This window comes from Tetrao urogallus (assembly GCF_951394365.1).
Source record: "Tetrao urogallus genome assembly, chromosome: 10".
In the NCBI taxonomy this organism is placed as follows: domain Eukaryota; kingdom Metazoa; phylum Chordata; class Aves; order Galliformes; family Phasianidae; genus Tetrao; species Tetrao urogallus.
The window spans coordinates 2778473-2798839 of record NC_136823.1 but is presented as its reverse complement, the minus strand read 5'-3'; the positions used below and the strand labels follow the sequence as shown (position 1 = coordinate 2798839).

General features: G+C 48.3%; 1 protein-coding gene across 3 annotated transcripts in view; it reads right to left on the bottom strand.

The window, feature by feature from the left end:
• The window catches only part of RAD54L2 (RAD54 like 2), a gene marked incomplete at both ends in the record, with an annotated part of 35195 nt that extends 24005 nt beyond the window's left edge, over positions 1-11190 (bottom strand). For 2 of the 3 annotated variants that reach the window (XM_079540364.1, XM_079540365.1), the window contains one exon: positions 11046-11190. In XM_079540364.1, the coding sequence (XP_079396490.1) occupies positions 11046-11190 (145 nt within the window). Of the gene's footprint in view, positions 1-11042 lie in introns of all 3 variants that reach the window. The other variant, XM_079540363.1, reaches the window with a different exon arrangement.
• Positions 11191-20367: the final 9177 nt, after the last annotated feature.

The following is a 20367-nucleotide window of genomic DNA, read 5'->3' as shown; positions in this document are numbered from 1 at the left end:
AAGCAAGAGCCATCAGCTCGTGCACAGCCATTCCCCATCAGTTACAGCGCTCCCTCAAACAGAGGCACTTTCCCATTGGCAGCACGCTGTGACGCACCTCACCCCAGGCACTCTAACTTGACAAGCACAATGCTGCACAACCAAGGCTCAGCTCACCTGCACTACTGCTCTCTTATGTCTCCAAAATATCTCTCCACCCTCCAAAAAATTTGAAGGGCCTCTAACCTTCTGTTCTCCCCTGTTCATATGACCTACAGTCTCACTTCCAAAAGCATCCTCCCCTCCCACCCCCTTCCTCTCTTTATATACCTATTATCCAGACTGAGTTACATAAGCCACTTGTCTCACCCAGATTCTTCATTTATCCAAACTTACTTTGCAGCCAGATTCCTTTCTCCTCTCACCTGGCACTCTCCCACAACTGGCCTCCTTGCTCTGCCACCACTACCAGAGAGATGAGAAAGCAGAAAAGATGCATTCTTTGCTAGAATCCACACCTCTCCACTAATGGACAACAAACACTGCATGGTTTATTGCCATCAAAACTCTTGAAGACCAGTGTCCCAAACTTGTACAACAAATGGGGCTGGGACCAGTATCTCCCCGGGAGTGAGGTGGCTTCTGCAAGGACCTGACCTCACAGTAACACGTTTCATTACACATTTAGAAAGTTCTTCAAATCCAAAGTTTTTTCTTTCGACACACAGCAACCAACCCAAGGGGCAGCTATCCTCAAAGTGTGTACTGGTGTGAGGGTCTCACCAGTGCGTTCCAATGGGTGGAGGGAAGAAAAAGGAGCCAAGCAGCCCTTAAGCCCACTGGCACCAAGGAGGCGATAGGGGTGGGCAGCCCTGCTCTGTCCAGCAAGGCACCAGGCACTTCATGGGGGTGAGATGCTGGGGAAAGCATGCACGGATCTGAGGGGGTGGGGGAGATACGCTGATACAAAACAATACTGATGATCAACAGCTGCCTCCTCTCTCACTAAGTACTACTTTTGCAGTGCTGTGATACAACAGCAGAAACAAGAACAGCCAGACTCAGCATGTCACATCACTTCAGTCTTCAGAATTATAAGCACAAGGAAAGTTTCCTTCTCGTATCCCCTCCGGCAAAGCAACAAGCACCGCAAGACTCTGAAAATTCAACTATTTCCACCGCTGCCTGAGAGTTAGGGAACTGCTGCTCCCAGCACACAGAGAGGGTGTTCTGCAGGAAAGCAGGAGGGCAAGGAAAGCAGAAGGAAACCAAACCCCTGGGTCCTACCTGGGAACTGCTGCGACTCATCCAGGAGCAACATGCTGCCCGGCGCGCTGACTGCTGCCCGCAGCTATTCTGGGCTCAGGGTCTTCTGTATGAAAGTTTCCAGGCACTCCCAACAACTCCTTATCTCTGCCTGCAGCCCCAGATCCGCTCTCACTGGCTGCTCGGCTGGCAAGTGGGAAATGCCTCCTGACAAAGCAGTCCAGGGTACAGGCAGGGAAACCTGTACTTAAGGTTTCTGAAAATAACTTTGGTAAATAGCTCCCGGTGCACGAACCCACCGAGCCGGGACTCAGCATGCAGGCATCCTCCCTGAACTCAGCCGAGGCGGAGCGGGGTCACTGTTATATAACTGGTTAAATACGCCTCGTGTTCAGCCTAAATAAAACCTGTCACCGTCTCCTCCCCGGCTGAGCGTCAGGCAACACAGCCCTGCCCGGGGGAGCTGCTGCTGCACTGGGCACCGCTGCCCACCTGGCTGCGGGATGTGCCTGGGAAAAGAGGTTTGGAGGGCTGGAGGGCGCAGGGAGGCGCGCTGGGTGAGCGCGGGGACGGCTCGCTCCTCTCCCCCGCCTGGTGCTGCGGGGCTGCGCGCTGCTGGGATCGGGGTCCCATTCACGCAGCCCGCAATCCGGTTCAACTAGTGGCAGGGATGGAGCCTGGGAATAAAATGAAAATCCTTACATAACCGTAGGGCTCTGGCGGGGCCCCACACAAGGGGAATCCCAACAGACAACAGGACGGTCTGGGCAGGAGGGATGGATGGCCGCTGCGCTTCCCTGCTGCACAGCACCAAGGGGGGGGCTGGGGTGCAGCAGTGCACAGCCCTCTGGCTCTGACAACAATCTCTGTATCTGCGGCACGGTGAACTGCTTGCACTGTGCCTGCTGGCTTCCAAGAAACCGGCACAATCAAACCCGAGCAGTTGGAACCCGTTTGCTCAACAACCGGGAAAAGCGCATCCCATTGGTCTCACTGAACCAGTGACGCCTACAGCACTGCCTGCCTGCACAACGCTCGCAGGGCAGCGAAAGGGCTAGGAAAGAAAGTTCCAAGTTTATAAGGAAATGATCAAGCAGAATTTGCAGGGCACATTTAGCTCTGAGCGTGCCGTGCCTTCCTCCCTACCACCCATCTGCACTGCGCTGTGGCCAAAACCCAAAGATCCGTAGGTCCTGCCCAGTCCTCCTCAGAGCTACTGACTTCTTCGTGTGTCCCTCCACAAACAGAGCCACAGACGGGAGCAAATTCAACCTGGGGATGATGGACGTGTGATGAAGGCAGCCTGCTCTCAAAGCCAACTCTTTGCTTGGGACAACCAGCAAGCAAACTCCCGTTCGGGCTACAGGTGTGCAAGCAGCCATGGCACAGCACAGGCACTCCTTGTTATGAGACTCACCGTTGATGAAACCATCTTTTGTGAGAGCCACCACTCGGGGTGGTGGAGCACAGAGAATGCTTGCTACCAGCAAAATATCCACAGTGCTTCAGAGTATGTCATTAAAAAAAACCAACATGCCATTTTCATAACTAGAGCTGGCTACATTTTACCAAAGAAAAAGATTATGAAGTTAGTTAAAAGAGAGAAAAAAGTAGCTTAAAAGAGGTTTGTTACCCAGATTGGCTTCCCTCTTTGTCACCAGTTCAAGCACTTTGGCACAAAGGAACACACCGTGTTTGGCAAAGGGCAGAGGAGGGACCGATCAACTGGGAAAAGCACACGACACTGCAGGGCTGGAAGGGGCAACCAAGCACAAGCTCTGCATCGGCCCAGTGGATTTCTGAAACCAGGAAGCGAGACTTAAAGGCAACTGTTTGTGTAAATACAGCTGGGTGCTTTCCAGGGCACGTCTGTTACACTCACAAAGCACAGCGGAAACGAAAGCTCAGCCTATCATGGAAAACGTGACCTGCACCTGTCCTTTACCACAAAGGAATAAAAAGGGAATTTCCTTCTTTACCTTACCGTGCAAGATGGAAAGGAACTTATCAACACATAGCAGCCCTACTGGTGAGGCCATCGCTGTGGGAAGCACGCATTCCTGCAGCCCCGATCCTGCAGCCTACACTGCCAGCAGCAGCCAGGTCACAGAGCAGCGTCCTCCCTGTCGGTCCTTACTGTTAAGCCCATTTACTGAACAGCTTTCTATGAGGCTAGCCTTGCCACGGAGAAGAATAATCTCCCTCTCCTACATCACCCAAAGTTGAATCACTTGCTCCTTAGCAAACCAGAGAATCGTTACAGCTAGAAAAGATCTGCAGATCTTTTTCCTAGTCCAGCCATCAGCCCATCACCACCAATTCCCACTACGTGTTGCAATATAAAAAATAAAACCCTGAATGTATTGAGGTCACTATGGAAAACTCATCAATACAGTGAGTTTTGGAGTGAGCTGTACGGTGTGAAATCCAATCTGTACTGTCACACTGTACTTATATTCATACAAATCTTGGTTTATTGTCCTTGCTACCTAAGGTCATTCTTCACAAGAAACCCGAAAATCCCTAAATCGTGAGGGGCAGCTTGGGTTTGTACATGATGCAACAAAAATCTATAAGGTTTGCTCCAAAATTAATGCCTCTGATTTTATTCTGTTTGCCCACAGTGTCAGAAGCGGATGTTGGTGGGGTGGCAATATGGTTAAACCTTCCCACCCTATTCCATGACATGTTGGTGGGGTGGCAATATGGTTAAACCTTCCCACCCTATTCCATGACATGTTGCTGTACAAGAGATGGCAGCAGAGGGGCAGTCTGAGAAAACGGCGTCTGACGTGGAAAAGTGTACGAAGCAAAGGTGGGTCACTGAGTTCCTCTGTGCAGAAAATATGGCACCCACTGACATTCATTGATACTTGCTGAGTGTTTGTGGAGATCAAACGGTGGACATGAGCACAACGAGGCAGTGGGTGGGCAGTTTCAGCAGTGGCAGTGGCCAGACTGCGTCACCTGCACTGGTGTAGACTGTTCTGAGTGTGGTGTGCAGGCTTTCGTTCATCACTGCCCAAAACGCAGAGACAGAGGTGACGACTGTGTTGAAAAATAATCTACTGTAGCTGAGAGTTGGCTCTATCAAACAGCATTACTGTGCTCATTGCATCTGTTGTAGTTTCTAGGGAAATAAATAGGAAGCATTACTTCAGGAGCAACCTACACAACCATCAATGACATGAAGTGATGAAGCCGTGCATTCCACAGACGCTTTTCAGAGGATGGCTGTGACAAAACATGCACTGCTTCAGGCCCGAGTCCCAGGGATTCAGACTGTCTACCCGAACTGCAGCAAAGCAGCCATGAGAAGCGTACCATCTAATGACTCCAGGGATGCATATCACAGACACTGATCATCCTGCCAAAGCCTGTGATTCACATGCTTTTCACTGCCCACCGGGATACAATCCCAGCATTTGTCTTCCACTTACCCTCAAGAAACTGATTCACATCTCTTCCTACGTTGCTGCTGCTGCAGATGGCACTGTGCACTGGAACAAGGGGATTTTGTACACCTTCATTTCACTTCCACTTAAGCCCAACGTTAACATGAATCCCAACCAAAAGTACACAGTGTCACTTCAAAACTACTTTCAACAGTGTATTTTACACGCACAAAGGTTACCTTACAGCTGTTTTAACTGCAAAATTTGTTTTTACAGAGACCAGCAGTTTTTTCACCTAACCCCAAAAGATTTTACCTTGCAGCTTTCTACCGCATCATTCCTGTTTGCTTATTTGTAAATGACAGTTAAAGCCCTTGTACTCCTACTCAGAGGTTTTTCTCAGCTCACTGGCTGAACTGCAAGCTGAAGAAAACATAAGACATTCTCAACATCTGTAGCACAAACTGCTGAGTACTGCACTGAAAAACTGAGCTAAATGAGGATGCACGCTGGTGGAAGCTCACTGCTGCAGGTTTCTACAAAGCCTAGAGCAACCAAACAAAATCGAGCTAATAACTGCAACGTGATGCTTTGTTTCAATATCCAAAGAACAGATGTCAGTTAATTAAAACAGTTCCTTCCCCTTCCAAATCTGCTGCCACTTCTTGGCCAACAACAGTGTTTAAGCAACAGACAGCTACACAAGTTTTATTGAGCCAGTCATTAAAAGCAGTACTGCGCCAGACAAATTAAAGGAAAAAAGAAAGTAAGTCCTTGCATAGTTTAAACTCCAACACAGAACAAACAGAGAAGTGTTTCTCCCTGGCCTGGTACATCTGGAAATAAAGGGAGCGTTGCATAAAATGCAAGGCAGGGGATTTTCAGTGTGGCTTTACCATGCGACCTTGGCAAAGCGACTCTGCCATTCCTTCCTTGTTCGAGAGGGAAAATACTGCAGTACAAATTTGCTAATTAGCTTCCTTGTGATTCTATCGTGCTTTCAGAAGTTGCAGGAGGAGCACGGCACCTCTCAGCAATGACTAAATGCGGTACAAAGTTGACCACTGAAAACAACATGGGGAAAAGGTACAAAGGCTGACCATGTGCTGTCCCTCTGAGATCCTCTGCCTCCCAAATGAGACACACTGCGGCCAATGAGACACAAACCTCCAATCCTGCCAAGCCTATCAGAAAAGCAGGAAGCAGCAGGACCCTCCTGCTCCACCAGGAAGCCTTGCAGTGACTCTGTGCTCAGCTAATAACTGCTTGCTCACCCACACCCCGCGCCCAGGTGCTGCTCCCCTGCTTGTGCGGCTTTAAGAGCACTCAGCACACGGTGAGCGGTTAAAAAGACCCCACAGACGCAGCGCAGAGCCACGGACGTGGGCACGGCAGCATTTCTATTTTGTGCTCCCGCATACGCAATAGCTCGAAGGGAAGGAGAACGGAAAGTGGGGGGGAGCACACGCTGAGTCCTAACAGCATCATCTGACGGGATCAGGCAGCGGCGCGCAGCCGGCGGGTCAGGAGGATGCAGGGCTCTGGCGTCATCGCCTCCTTTGAAAGCAGCGAAGTCATTCCGGAGGGTTATGCAACGTTCTGACGTCACCGGACTCGGTGCCACCCTCTCCAAAAGGCAGCTGCCGTCAGAGAGCCTGCAAGGGGGCCAGGAGACACGGGCACCTTCCACCTGAGCTTCTCCTGCTGAGGGCGAGCAGAGGAGACGGGGCAGAGGCAGCAGCTGGCACAAAGCTCTGTGCTGAGCGCACGGCGTCCTTTCTCCTGGCTGAGAGCTCACAGGGCTGAGAGACAGGCAGCAATGGGAACCCTGCTCCCAGTGAAGCAAAGCTCCCAGGGAAGCCAGTGGAACTTTGCCTTCCTGGGACAGGAAACCTTCCCTGCGGTTTCAGCGTAACCTCTCTGCATTACTCAACAGCTGGGATTGCTAAAACTGCAAATGGCAGCATCCAGCTCCTTTTCACCTTTGATATCAATTAAATCTTTTGTATTTTATTCAGCTGGATTGTGGAAGCATAGAGGACAGTCAGCTCCTAACTTTCTGGCTCTTAGGAAATTAACCTAACTCTCGAATGTAAGGCTTGAAGAGGCAGAGCGTGCATGCTTAGCAGACACAAAGCAACCTCAGAGGTGCTCCTGCCCCTTTCAGGGAGTGAGAAAGTATTAGAAAAAAGCTTAGTTTTAGTTACAGCAAGTCACCGGAGAAACGCATGGAGCACCTGCAGCTGCCGTGGGGCTGCGCCATGGGCTACACACCCTGATGATGAAACGTTCAAATGTTCTCAGCCATAAGAACCACTGATAAGGTAATGCAGCTTCTGATAGCAATTCCATAAGGTTCAGAACCACACCAGTATGCAGGATATAAGTTCACAAGTCGATTCCTTTGGCAATTAGTTCTGTACCTCTCTGGGATCGCACACACTTCCCCTATGCGTCCAACCACGAGTGCAGCACACAGCCTACAAGAACTCACTGTCAGCACTAAAATCTCCCTGGTTGTTTAAAAACAAAGCGCACGCAGACATCCAGGTTTGGTTTCTCAGATCAGGGCCAAGCAATGTTACTGTTGAGGTTTGGTTCCCCAAAACAGAAACTTCCAGCCTCCTCACAAACAGCCGTGGGCAGATTCCAGAGGGAGCTGCATCCAGTCAGGGGTAACCAAAACGAAGGAATCGAGATAGGAAAGTCCACCAAGAAGGGAACAAATGAATGACGTCAGCCACCACTCCCCTCAGCACCCAACTGGGCATTTGCCAATTAGACTGCAGGATCCATACCTGGGGGGACCCATCGTTGGCACACATACACACACTGCAGCAGTGTTTAAAATTCAATTCCTTAAGGTAATTTTCCAGATCATAGAACGGCTTGGGCTGGAAGGGAACCAGCGTTTCCCAGCAGAACATGTTGTACAGTCAAGGCAAAAAGAATTCAGGTTGCTGGGACTTGTCTCCATTTGCTCCTATAAAAACACCATCAAATTCATGCAAAATTGCAGGTGTGTTACCTTCTAGTTGTAGCTCCTTTTCTTTTTTTTTTCCACCTGCAGTGTAATTGTACACACACCACCTGCACACACCACCACTATGAGCTCCAAAGGGCCACAAAGGAACATCATGCTCAACAAAATCCATTTTTGCTGTAATTTTATGCAGATGTTTTTACTCCTCAACCACCAAGCAGAAATTCCAAGCACGGCAGCACCCTTTTAATCAGAAAGGCATTCCTTTTGCAGGAACCCAAGGAAAGCAAAGACCTTTACAAACCTGCCTCCTCAGTGGCTGTCTCTCAAGTGAACTACTCCTGCTTTGGCATCTTGGGAGACCCAAAACTATGACTATCAGATGGCACGCCCAAGTTCAAACAGAAAGCAGACAAACAGAAAGCATTCTGGAGCACGCTCCACAAATAAGAGGTGACTCTATCTGAAGCTGTGACATTATTAAATGTGACAGGCAGAGCTGAGTGGTTTTAAGGGGTTTGAATGAGGAAGAGGGGGTCTTTCTTTCCCCTTCACCAACCTTTCAGTGGGTCCAGTCCCTCTGGTCTCCTCTCAAGAGGAGACGTCAGTGCCATCACCCTCCAGAGAGGCTGGATGCACTCTGTACCAGCACCAACTGTGCCTCTCCTTCACTCCCCTCTTCACGTCCCCAGGCAGGGCAGTACATTCTGCACCAGCCCTTCAGCAAGGAAGGCAGAGGTGATCCTTCTGAGATGGGAAGCAGTGCACACTGCCTCCACCTCCTCCTGCCCTCTGTTGGTCAAATGTAGGTGCGACAGAGCCAGCGCTCCCCAGGCCTGGGGAAAGGAAGAGGGCATGGCACAGGATGACAGGCACAGCAGGCAACGCAGGGCAGGACGCGAAGCTAAGGGTGTGAATATTGTAACATCCCAGTCGGAGCATCTAGTGTGCTATTATTTGGTGCTGCCTGGTCTGGTGTATCTGTATAGTAATAGAATGACACTGGAAAGCTGTCTATTGCTGTACTCCAGGAGCACTGATTTCAATCCCCATCTGCTGCACCACACACCTGCAATGTGAACACAACCAGAGCTGCCAGAACAGCATCCAAATGCCTGCACTTAAGGCACCTTTCAGACACCTGACACAATCAGCTCTTAACAATTTTTCCTTTGAATTATCATTAAAAAAGTGTTTAACCCATATTTTCTGAGGCAAGAACGCAACCAACTTGCCAAACTATTAATAGCAGAACAACAGCAATATGTATGAGTAAGAGATAATGATTTCCAGAATAATTAGAAGATATTCAGAAAGAGTGAACAGCAGAGCATTATAGTAAGAGTAATTCAAACCTTCATGCAGTCACTATTTTGCAAGACAACTGTAAAATTATTAGTTTTATAATTGTTGCATCACTACTACTTAAAACAAGAATCATTTTCAGTTTGGGGAAAACATGCAGCCTGGTGCCCTTCTGAGGAAATAACAGGGAAAAACTATTAGTCTGTTGAATCTTTCACTGCTTGAAATGTGCAAGAGCCACCCCACAGGGGAAGGATTCCCCCAGGATCCCTTATGGGACATCTACAGGACGACCACAACACCAGGAGGGAGAACAGCCCTGCTGGGAACGGGGAGAACAAAGCTTTAACAGAAACTATTAAAACCAAGACTTTATCAAGTTTCATGGTATAAACATCAGACTTCTTCCTTCCTTCTTAGGAAGTACACGTAACTGCTCCAGGAGGATCTGCATGAACGGGGGTCAGCTACACAATGAGGACTACAGACAGATAACATGAAACAGTCACAGAATCACTTAGGCTGTGAAAGACCTTCGAGATCACCGAGTCCAACCACCAACCCAACCTACCAAGGCCCATCCCTAAACCACGCTCCTTAGTGCCACATCCACAAAGTGATCCTCTTAAATTTGAAGTCAGCTATGCTTCCCAGTCCAGATAACAGCACCCTAACATTCTGTCAGGCAAAATTAAAGCTGAAAAAATCCAAAATCTCAGAGGCAATCTAGCTTTGCTCAGACTGCGTTCAGTAGTTTTCTCCTTTGCCTAATAAATAAATACAACACCACTCTGCATTATCAGCATGCAAACTCCTCTTACTCCTCATTATTTCCATTGTTCTGTCAGTCACTGAAGGAATATAAAATACAAGTATGGTGTACAGTGTTCTGGTGGACATTGAACAGAGCCACTCCTCTGCTAGTAGAAGTTCTTCTAAAATGTCACAGCTCCTCAGGCTCTGCTGGGTGCATGCTCCTGTGAATGAAGTGACAAGGTCACTGCCAGCCTCTGAGCCATCTGCAGCCCTGCAATCACCTCGCTTCTCACCACAATTAACACTTCCACTGCTGATTTCTCATGAGGAAGTCACCATGCGACAAAAAACAGGAATAAAACTCATTCGTATGAACCTTATCTCAACATTTCAAATCACAAGAGCATCTTCAAGTGCCAAGAAGGAATAAAAGGACTCAAGGACAAAGTACTTAAAAACCAGTCATATTTTTGGAACTGGGACAAGACAGTAGTGCCTGTATTTAACATATTCTATGCTAAGAAAAAGAGGCCTATGCTCAGTAGTACATTTAAAAACCTGTACACTCTGAATTTAAATCACAATTGAAATAACTGAAGATTGATCATCGAGAATATAATGGCACACCAACAGGGTTGGGACATGGTTTAATGACAAGGAGTTGGTGGCAAAGACAGCACATGGAATTCCCACCTGCCACGCACTGCTCCGTGCCCTGCCACCAAACGTTGCTGAGATCGGGTCACGAACCAAAACCTTGCTTAAAAGGTACTTTCCAGAGCAGAGGTCCACAAACAGCTATATTGGTCCTAAGTGAAGATGAGACTGGGGCCACTACAACTACGTGAGCACAGAAGGTGACGACTTTGTCAGCAGTGCCATTCTTCATGTAGTGAAGAAACGCTGCAGCTGTCAGAAAAGAACAGTTCCCTGTTGATGAAGATGGGATAATTGCCAACAACATTCGTTCAACTGTTTACGCGTGGGCAAAAAGCAGTGATGTAAATATATTTAATTCTTCTAGATCCTTTTAATAACACATGGAATTGTAATCTGATGTATCCATATCTTTAGATAATTGCTTTCCTAGAACACACAGCCATTTAAAAAATTCCAACCTCCTTACAGGCTATGCTTGTAGCTCATAAGGAGACTCTGTGGGCCAGAAGAGCAACTTTTACCTGCATCAAATCCCATTTAAACTAACCACCCAGATATGCAGGTCCCCCTACCAGTCCCCAGACTATCTATCCATAATCTATCCCTTGCACTACCTACCAAGACGTCACTCACCAAACTTAGCAACACCAGCTTTGTGTAACAGAAGTACGCACAGATTCACTGCCCCATCCACTTACCACTCTCATCAAGTAAGTCCTCCTCATCATCCCCGTCATTGTCCTCCTCCATCGCCTCCTCATCTTCCTCCTCCTCCTCTTCCATATCCTCCTGCTCCAAGTCCGGGTCCAGGTCCGGATCACTCCCTGAGATTGACTCGTCTGACATGACTCCCAGCGGTGCTCCTTGTGCATTACCTGCTCATGTTCCACCGTGAGGCAGCCCTGTGACAACAGGAAACAAAGAAGTACGTTAGGAGCCCCAAAAAACCCAACCTCTGAGCACCACAGCTCCAAATGTTAGCACTGCTACCAATGGAAAAGCCTGGGTGTCCTAGTAATCTTTTAGATAATTACATCAGACTGCACAAAAACCTGCATGGAAGGCAGATGCCACAGGCAATGTACCACGGTGCAGGCCCAGCCTTCTAGAATCAATACCGACTAATCATTCAGAAAGCATCTCTTTCTTGGTATCTTTGACATGTGCACAGCAGGAGGGTTCTGGTATTTATGTCTGATTATACAAAGATGCCAAAATAAATACGTTATGTGAACAATTTCAGAATGCTGCAGTCCAGACAAGAGACAGACAAGCACAAGAAAAAAAGGATTGGACTCAGAATTCCCCACTGCTGTGCTACGTTGATCCCTGACCACTGCAAGCATCACTGCAGGATGCAGGTAGCAACCACCTCGTGTCCCAGCCATACCCACTGCTCCCCACAGCCTGCAGCCACCTCTCAGCCACCAGAGCAGGGACAGCATTACCTTAATGACAGCACAGGCAGAAAACAACCAGGATCCCCATTTGTAAAGGCTGCATGCTCCTCTGTAAAGGGGAGCAAGAAGAAAAGCAATCATCAAGGAGGGATGGATTAGTGGGAATTGCAGATTCACAAGTTTATCCAGAACACACACTGCTGCTTCTGGACAGTGATGCCTATCTAGGTACTCCTCCATGCACGAAGAATTACCATGGATGAATGAGAAGAAATACACTCTTTAAAGGAAAATAAAGAAAGCATCACAAGGAATGTAAAGCAATGGATGCTGGAAGTCTGAAGGTTAAAGACAACTCAAGGCTCCTGAAGCAAGGCTGCAAATTTGACACGTATGCTGAATTATTCCAGCTGAAGTCATCATTTTCTGCTTTGCCTCTCTTAGCTTCTCAATAACGCTGAAAAGCATGGGTGAGAAAGAAGAAAACAAACACAAGGGAAGAGCAGGCTTTGGGGGCATTCACACTGAAACAGGAAGTGTTTCACTACGAGGTCCTGGTAGCACTCCACCACCAGGCAGACAGCTGAAGTCCTCACTCTTACACACATGGTACAAAACAAGCACTGCAGACATGAAGCAATCAGAAGTTTCCTAAATTCAATGCACGTTTCAAAACAGTAGCTGAGCTTTGCTTTTCAAAAGCTTTGGTGTCTCCTCGCAGCTGATACAGAGCCCTGAGGAAAACAAACATTTTGCCCTTAGAAACAGCCGGGTTGTACTCAAACCTGCCATTACAAGGCTGCATGCATTCCTGTGCCATTCAGGAGATGAGCTGTATTGGTGCCTTTCTGCTACCTGGGATTTCAAGGGAATTACCCATTGCCACGACGCCCACAGCATATCACGTGTGAACACATCCTCTGCCTTATCCAGGGAGGAGAAAAGATCTGTGGTGTCTATCCCCCTCCAGGAAGCCAAGGCGTCCAATCAGCTGAACATCAAATTAGGATTCAGACAGCCTCTCTCATCCACCATATCCCATCTCTCGGCAGAGATATAAATAGTGTAGCAGCTTTTGGGCTTTGCTTTTGAAGGTAGAACACTTTGGGTGTGAGTGCCATGCGGTGACAGTGAGCGAGGCCTGGCTACAGCCTAGGAAGCTTCACAGGCTGACGAGTTCAGACACACTCCTGTCCTCTCGGTGTTTCTCCCTCTCTGCACAGCAATAGCAGCACCATTTCTTCTGTCTGAAGTTGAGAGGAAGGTTTAACGCTAATACCGCTGCGGTGCTGAGGAGTAAAGAGGATTCCAGCACCTCCCCAACCTCCAGCCACGTCCAGTATCTGGGACTCATCAAGATTTGTCCCTCAAAGCCTGTTTTGCAACCAAGACACCAGTGGGCACCGCGGTGACTGGCCACAGAACGGAGCACAGCAGCAGATCGCAGAGGGATCTGCACGGGCAGTTTAATAAAAACAGGTATTTCAACGTCAGCATTGCATAAAGCCCTCTGCCTTCCGCTGCACCACAGATTTCATGGTATTAACCATTTCCCCTCCCCTCCCCCCTTTTTTGTTTTTGTTTTTCTTTTATTGTTTGTGGCCATAAGATTCCTCTTACGCACGCAGAGCACATTAGCACTTCAAACTGGGAGCAGCCCTAGGCTCTTTGGGGTGGGGAATCATCTTTCTGCTGGGTCCCATGCTAGCAAAGTTTGAATCACAGAATGGCCTGGGTTGAAAAGGAGCACAGTGCTCATCCAGTTCCAACCCCCTGCTGTGTGCAGGTCGCCAGCCAGCAGCCCAGGCTGCCCAGAGGCACATCCAGCCTGGCCTTGAATGCCTGCAGGGATGGGGCATCCACAGCCTCCTTGGGCAACCTGTTCCAGTGCCTCACTGCCCTCTGGGTGAAAAGTTTGGGTACTTCCTAGGCAGCCCTCAGCCAAAGATAAAGCACCCAGATGTGGATTTGTAACAGCGTGATTTTAATGTATTGTATAAGATTTAAAACCTTTTAACAGTTTGCAAGTAACACCTCAACCTAGTAGGAAATAAACCTGAGCCAGCAGTATTACTGGCCAATACTAGCCTAGCAGATCCATTTTCTTATTCTTTCACCTACTTTTGAACCAAACTGGATGTAAAGCCATCCTCAGATGATTGCTTTGATTATAGCCCCTTCCCCCTTTGCAGCGATTGAGTTCTCAGCTGTGACTCACCGATGCCTGGTGGCCACACACAGCTCGCTGGAAAGGAAGAAAGCAATTCTCCTTTTCCTCTTGTTCAAACCGCAGTGGAACTCAGTAACAGCCAAGAAAAGCAAGGAGCTGTAGAATCACAAAGGGGAGGGCATCTGCTTGGTGCAGACCAGCCCTCTGGGGATGGCAGGTGCTCCTCTCCCACCCATGTGGCACACCCAGCCTGAACCCACATTTGGTGCGTGCATTTAGGAGCCCACCGTGATTTATGGGAAGCAGAAACTGAGAGAAACAGTGTCTTAGAAAACTCTCCCATCCATCAGTTTCGGGAGACCTGCAAGTCTTGCCCTCTAGGATAAAATTTTCCTTCCTGCAAAGCATGGTGATGCTGAACGCAGCACGAAACCGCATGTTCCCCAACAACAAAAGCCTCTCTCGAGAAAGGGTGGGAGAAAGCGAGGAAAAAAAATGAAGAGACAAAGAAAAGGGAGAGCTAATCCTTCCCTTCTGCTGACACGACAGTGCTGGAATGGGAATGTGACAATGAGCATTACATAAGGCTGCTCTCACCACCATCCCCAACGAGACACGCTGGCATTACACAACATGGGCTGGTGGCACAGGCCCTGCCAGCCACTGCTCTGGGCTGTGACACACGGCAGGGCCAGCCCCTGGCAGCCCTGGAAGAAGTAAAAGGGATATTCTTCAGGAGATGGCAGTGCTCACTTCCACACGGACTTCAGAAGGAGCGCTGGACAAAGGCAGAATGAAGCAGCAAGCTCTATTTGTACACATGCATGTATGGATAACCATTTGCTACGAAAAGGGTGATTGCATTTAATTAAAATAAAAATAAATTATTTAGTTACTCTAAAGTCAGTATTGGCTTCCTAAAAATAAACTCCTTCAAAACTCCTGGGGAGGGGAAATGCCCTCCTCAGCTGACCGCCCTATGGAGGGGTGTGCGTAGTGCTGCACTCCACAAAACCTGACCATCTGAGGTAAGCAGCAGTGATCAGTCCTAACAATCACTGATATTTCTCTGTGTTAACGTCATAACTGAGTAAAAAATGCTTATTTCGCAGAGTCACATTTTCGGCACTGTCAGTGTCTGCATAGATGGCATTTGTGTTCCTTCCTAGAAGAAAGGTTAGGAATAGGAAACATCCCTCCCTCCCCAGATCATAGAATCATAGAATAGCCTGGGTTGAAAAGGACCACAATGATCATCTCATGTCAACCCCCTGCTGTGTGCAGGTCGCCAACCAGCAGCCCAGGCTGCCCAGAGCCACATCCAGCCTGGCCCTGAATGCCTGCAGGGATGGGGCATCCACAGCCTCCTTGGGCAACCTGTGCCAGTGCCTCACCACCCTCTGGGTGAAAAACTTCCTCCTGACATCCAACCTAAACCTCCCTTGTTTTAGTTTAAAGATCACAGTTTTATTTTCAAAGCAAACAGCATTTCAGCATAAAAGCTACTTGCAAGTCAGATTTCACATGCTTTGCCATAGCACCTACAGCTACAGAAACCAATCAGCACCGAAGAAAGGAACAACATCCTGAGCAAAGACTGGGAAGACTCAACAGAGAGATGTGGCACACCAAGATTCCAAACTCATTGCACAGAAAAGATGAACCTGGATGAACCAGCATGAAGGACCGCCCAGTCTGGAATTCCAAGAAACAAGATTTCAAAAGTCAGCTGATGGGAAAGCAATGCCAAAGCCTTGTCCCTGTGAACACAGAAAGGTAGCAATAGGTTGGCCAATTCTGACAAGCAAGGAAGGTCCAGACTATAGAAAGATCCCTCTAGGACTTCAGGCTCTTATTACACATAAGTGGTAAAGAAGTTATGTAATAAATTACAGCAGTGGAACAGAGAAGGGAAGGCAAAGAGCTGACCCCTTCTCAAAGAAAGCTCAGCCACTGCCACTCGACAAGGTCAATCTATGGCTCTGGATGTCGTGATATGATAACATTATGGCTCACCTACTTGAAGAGTGTCCCAGGGAAAGAGCCTCACACAGCTCATAAGCAATGCTTCCTTCCTTCAGAAAGAGGAAAACTGCGTGTTTTCTCAGTGCTGAGGGCCGAGTTGATCTATTCCACTTTCTCAGCACCGCCCTACCCACACTCTTTTTTTTGCCCCGCAGAGAAGCACGCTTCATTACTGGGGAATGATTCACTGTCTGCGACTGCGTCTCCGCTCAGGAAATGTGTTCCCATCACCGGTGGTCCAGGGCAACCAGCAGCCCCTCTGAGGCAGATGCCAGTCCCACTGCACACCACTACGCAGAGCTAACCACTACCCAGCCCTGCTTGTGCTCAGCTGTCAGCAGTTCACCACTGAGGCTTGCAGAGGGCTGGGAGCTCGTTTCCCGTGCCTCATCCTTCTTCCTCTCCAGCACTGGACTCAAAACTAGGTTTCTGGTTTAAGCAGTTTTTAGAAAAAGACTTCAAAACAGGTTTGTCCCTCTTTATTCGCAGCCCCACCTCCAGCAATCATTACGCTACAGAGGAGAAAGTATTACTTATGCCACCTACAGTTTACCAAAGTAAGTTGAACACTAGCAAAAAAAGAAAAACTCCCAAAGCAGGAAGGAATGGAAATACACAGTTTTGAGCTCTCATGAAATAAAGATGACAATAAGCATATGGCAGACCCAAAATGCTCCTGTCTGCAAAGCAATCAGACAGCAAACTTATTTTTACTGGCTACCACAGTAGATTAAAAATCCATTAGAGGATTCAGAACTGTCAGCAGCATGGGTTTCTTCCAGAGCCATTCCTTCCAACAGAACGTCCTGCTGGCAGAGGGCCGGGAGGATTTACAGTTAGTGCCACTCATAGAGGGCACTTTTCTGCTGGTTCTGAGATCAAGGTTACCAAACACTTCCATCTTCACCCTTCCCACTGAACGTATCAAAATAAATCAGGTACCTTCCTACCCTGCACAAACCCAACCTAGCATCTGTTTCCCTCCTGCTTGAAACCAACTGGATGAAAGAGCCTTCCATGCTTTTGTCTTTAGCCACAGCCGTGCCACTTGCTTTCCTCCAAATTTTGAGGATATGACTCTGGACACTTGAAATTCCTTTCAGTAGAGCCTTAAAAGCCGAACAAGTTTGTCAAAAGAGCCTCACAAATACTGCTAACGCAAACATGACCTGGGAGTCACCACACCATATCGGTGACAGTGACAAGCGCCCACTCCCAACAGATGTCAAGCATTAATGACCCTTATGAGCCCCCATAAACGTATATCCAGTGCTACGACAGGAAGGCTCAATTGAGAAGGGACTCTGGTAAACGAACACCACGGCAGCGATGCACACAAGTAGCTGCTGGCTACTGGACACAGCTCTGAAGGAGTACAAGTGCCGCTGTCTGTCAAGCTCACAGAATGACTTAATGCTGATAAATGCTGGGAATGTCTTTTGTAGCTCTGGCTGGTGCTGAACAGACACTGCTGTACAGACATTCACACCGAATTCAGCCCAAACACTGTTCCAAAATGCACAGCATCCACCTGTGACCTTGGGAGGAAATACCTTTAGTGCATTGCTTCTTCCAAGAAGCACAGGTCTCAGCTGAGCGGCCTTCCCAAGCCCTCACTTCATCCATGGAAGCTCGCTGAGTGGTGCTGCAGAGGGACACCACAGCCTAACCCCCTCATGCCCACCTGCTGATAACCCCTGTGAAGTGTACTGGGAGGAGAATATCTTGTCCTGCTTTTATTTTTCCTCACTAATGAGTTATTAATTAGTAACCGAATCAAGGCTGCAAATTCATTTCCCTCAAACTACTCACTTAGCAAACTGTAGGAATTGTTGGTCATCATTCACTGGGCAGAACCCTGACATTTGAGCAGTAACCCTTTCCTCTCGATGGGTATTTGTGTACAACCAAAAGTGATGGGGCACTTCCAGAGCAGATTTACTGGCAATGCTGTAAAACTCACTGAATTTCATTCCTAGTCCCTCTTTATTAAAGGCAAATGGCAGAAACTGAAGTCTGTCAAGAGGCTGCACCTGCTCACGGCAATGACAGCATATGGGTGCATACAGAGGTTGCACGCTAACAGCGGGGGTAACAGCTTTGTACCTCACCCTGTTAAAAGAGGCATTTTGCTGACCAGAAGCATTGATTTAGTTGAAATATAAGACCTCCTCTTCTGTGTTTTTCATGAGCGCCGTGGCAAGTGGCAGAGGAAAGAAAAGGCACCTCTAAACAACTGGGTTGTTTCTTTTTCAAGGGAGAGTCAGAAAAAAGCATTCAGAGTCCACATGATTAAGCAGATCACCTATTTCCTCACTGTTCTCTACTCATTTACTCATTATCTGGGTCTTATTTTCAAGCAGTTAACTACTATCCTTAGAGCATAAACAAGCTCAGAACAAGAGGAAGGGCCTCCCTGCTCATGCTCCTCGAGAACAGGATGCGCAGTCACAGCAGACCCGGCTTCAGGCTGGCTACTGCAAAGCTCCCGGTGTGCTGCCTCATAGCTTCCAAAATTTAAAAAAAATCACATAATTAGGGAATCCAAAGCACACAGCTTGCACACAAAGCTCTCCTCCACAGGTAACAAGACCACGTCCCAGGAACAATGGGAACGAAGTCCGATACAGCCTCCTCTGGGGTAACATCCCAAGCCTCGTGGAAGAAGTCTGCAGCCCAACAGCCCCTGCCAACCCCCCCGACCTCTCACTCATCCTACACCCAGGAGCTGCACTGAGCTGCACCAAGGCTCCCTGTACCCCTGCACTTCTTCCAAGGAAGGAACACAGCTCCCACACCGCTCCTGCAAAGGAGAAGCAGCTCACCGCAGCGTTAAGCACTCACAGTGCAAGAGTAATCTAAACCTCCGGACAATTACGTTACACCACAAATGCTGTTTCTTTTGCTTTCGACATCCACTGATGCAAATAATAAATAATAAGCATAAATAAGCCGGAATAATATGGTATGGCAACAAAAATCCTATGTTCACCCCATCAACTAGACACACAGCAAATACTCTTAACCACCCCAGTCACAAAGTAAACTACCATCAGACCTCCTCACGTAAGTCCTTAATGATTTATAGTATTTAACGATCGCTTCTATCAACAGGTCAGGGCAATTCCATGCGGGTACTAGCATTAAAGGGGCAAAGAAGGGATAAAGCTCTATTCCAGGGAGCAGGCAGCTCAGCTGTCCTGAGCCAGGGACTGCAGGCAGCCCAGAAGGGCCTGCAGGGCAGCACGGCTCCTCTCCCCCAGCACTGCTGTAGGACTAGGAGAGGCAGAGCTGTGTAGGGGGACAAAGGGAAGCGAGGCAGCCTGCACCATCCCTGCAGCAGAGAACAAGTGGGTAAGTGCTGCAACCTCACAAGGAGGACTGTGCTTTGCCCATCACGCCCTCAGCCTGAGACCAGGGGCTAATTTTTAGTATCTGAATGAAGGAAAATCACTTCCTTCAACTCTCAGCCTTTCTTTGTTTTTGTGTTCTGCATAATTACACCTGAGATGAGTAGATACTCCTGGGCTGTCCTAGAACATCAACCTCTTCCCAAGATCTCCCTTGGGGTATCAATAACTCATTTCATTCTTGCTCAGAAACTTCTGCTTCGATCTCAATCTACCCTACACCTCATTGCATGCTTCAAACCCAGGGCTCTTTGCACATGATGCTTTCTCTGCTTCAGATCCTATAACAGCAGGGCCCCCAATCCATCCTACACAACCAAGGGCCACCATGGAGTTCTGGCCATACTGTATGCAGTGCCTTCCATTCAAGTTCCCTGCAAACTCTGTGCTTGGTTCATCCACTGCCAAGCTTCCCCCAAAGTGCTCCAGGCAGCACAGCTCTTCTTATGCTAGGGTGAGGTTGCAGCTCCAGAAACCTGAAAGAAAACTACTGCTGTCCAGTTCCATAGGTAACTCCTTCCACACGTTACAACCTCACACTAAATGTCACAGACAAGTGAATATGGGAGTGAGGAGAGGAGAGGTCCCCTCAGCAGCTATGAGAAAGCCACCGGTCTGGGAGAGGATGCACATCAAAGCAAAATGAAGCATACAGACTGGCATCCTTACCTCCCAAGTTCCACAGTCCTTCCCCCAACCCAAAACCACCCCCAGACCCCTGGAGGATTAACTCTGCTCTCCCCCAACCTTCCCTGCCATAATCAATAAGAGGCGGAGCTGAGGGAGAATTGGGCAGCAGCAGCATGAAACAGATAGGAATTCAGAGCAATAGCCAAACACTTTGTTTCCTCTCTGCTCCATCCTCTTCTCTTGTGCATTTTGATTTCCTACAGCACTAAGCAGAAATTAAAAAGCCACCCACAAAGAAAGCAAAACTCAGAACCTGTGAAAGACTTCCAAAAGCCTAAAAAGGGCTTGAGTTTGGGCTTCTGCTGGCTAGCGAGTAACAGAACACAAC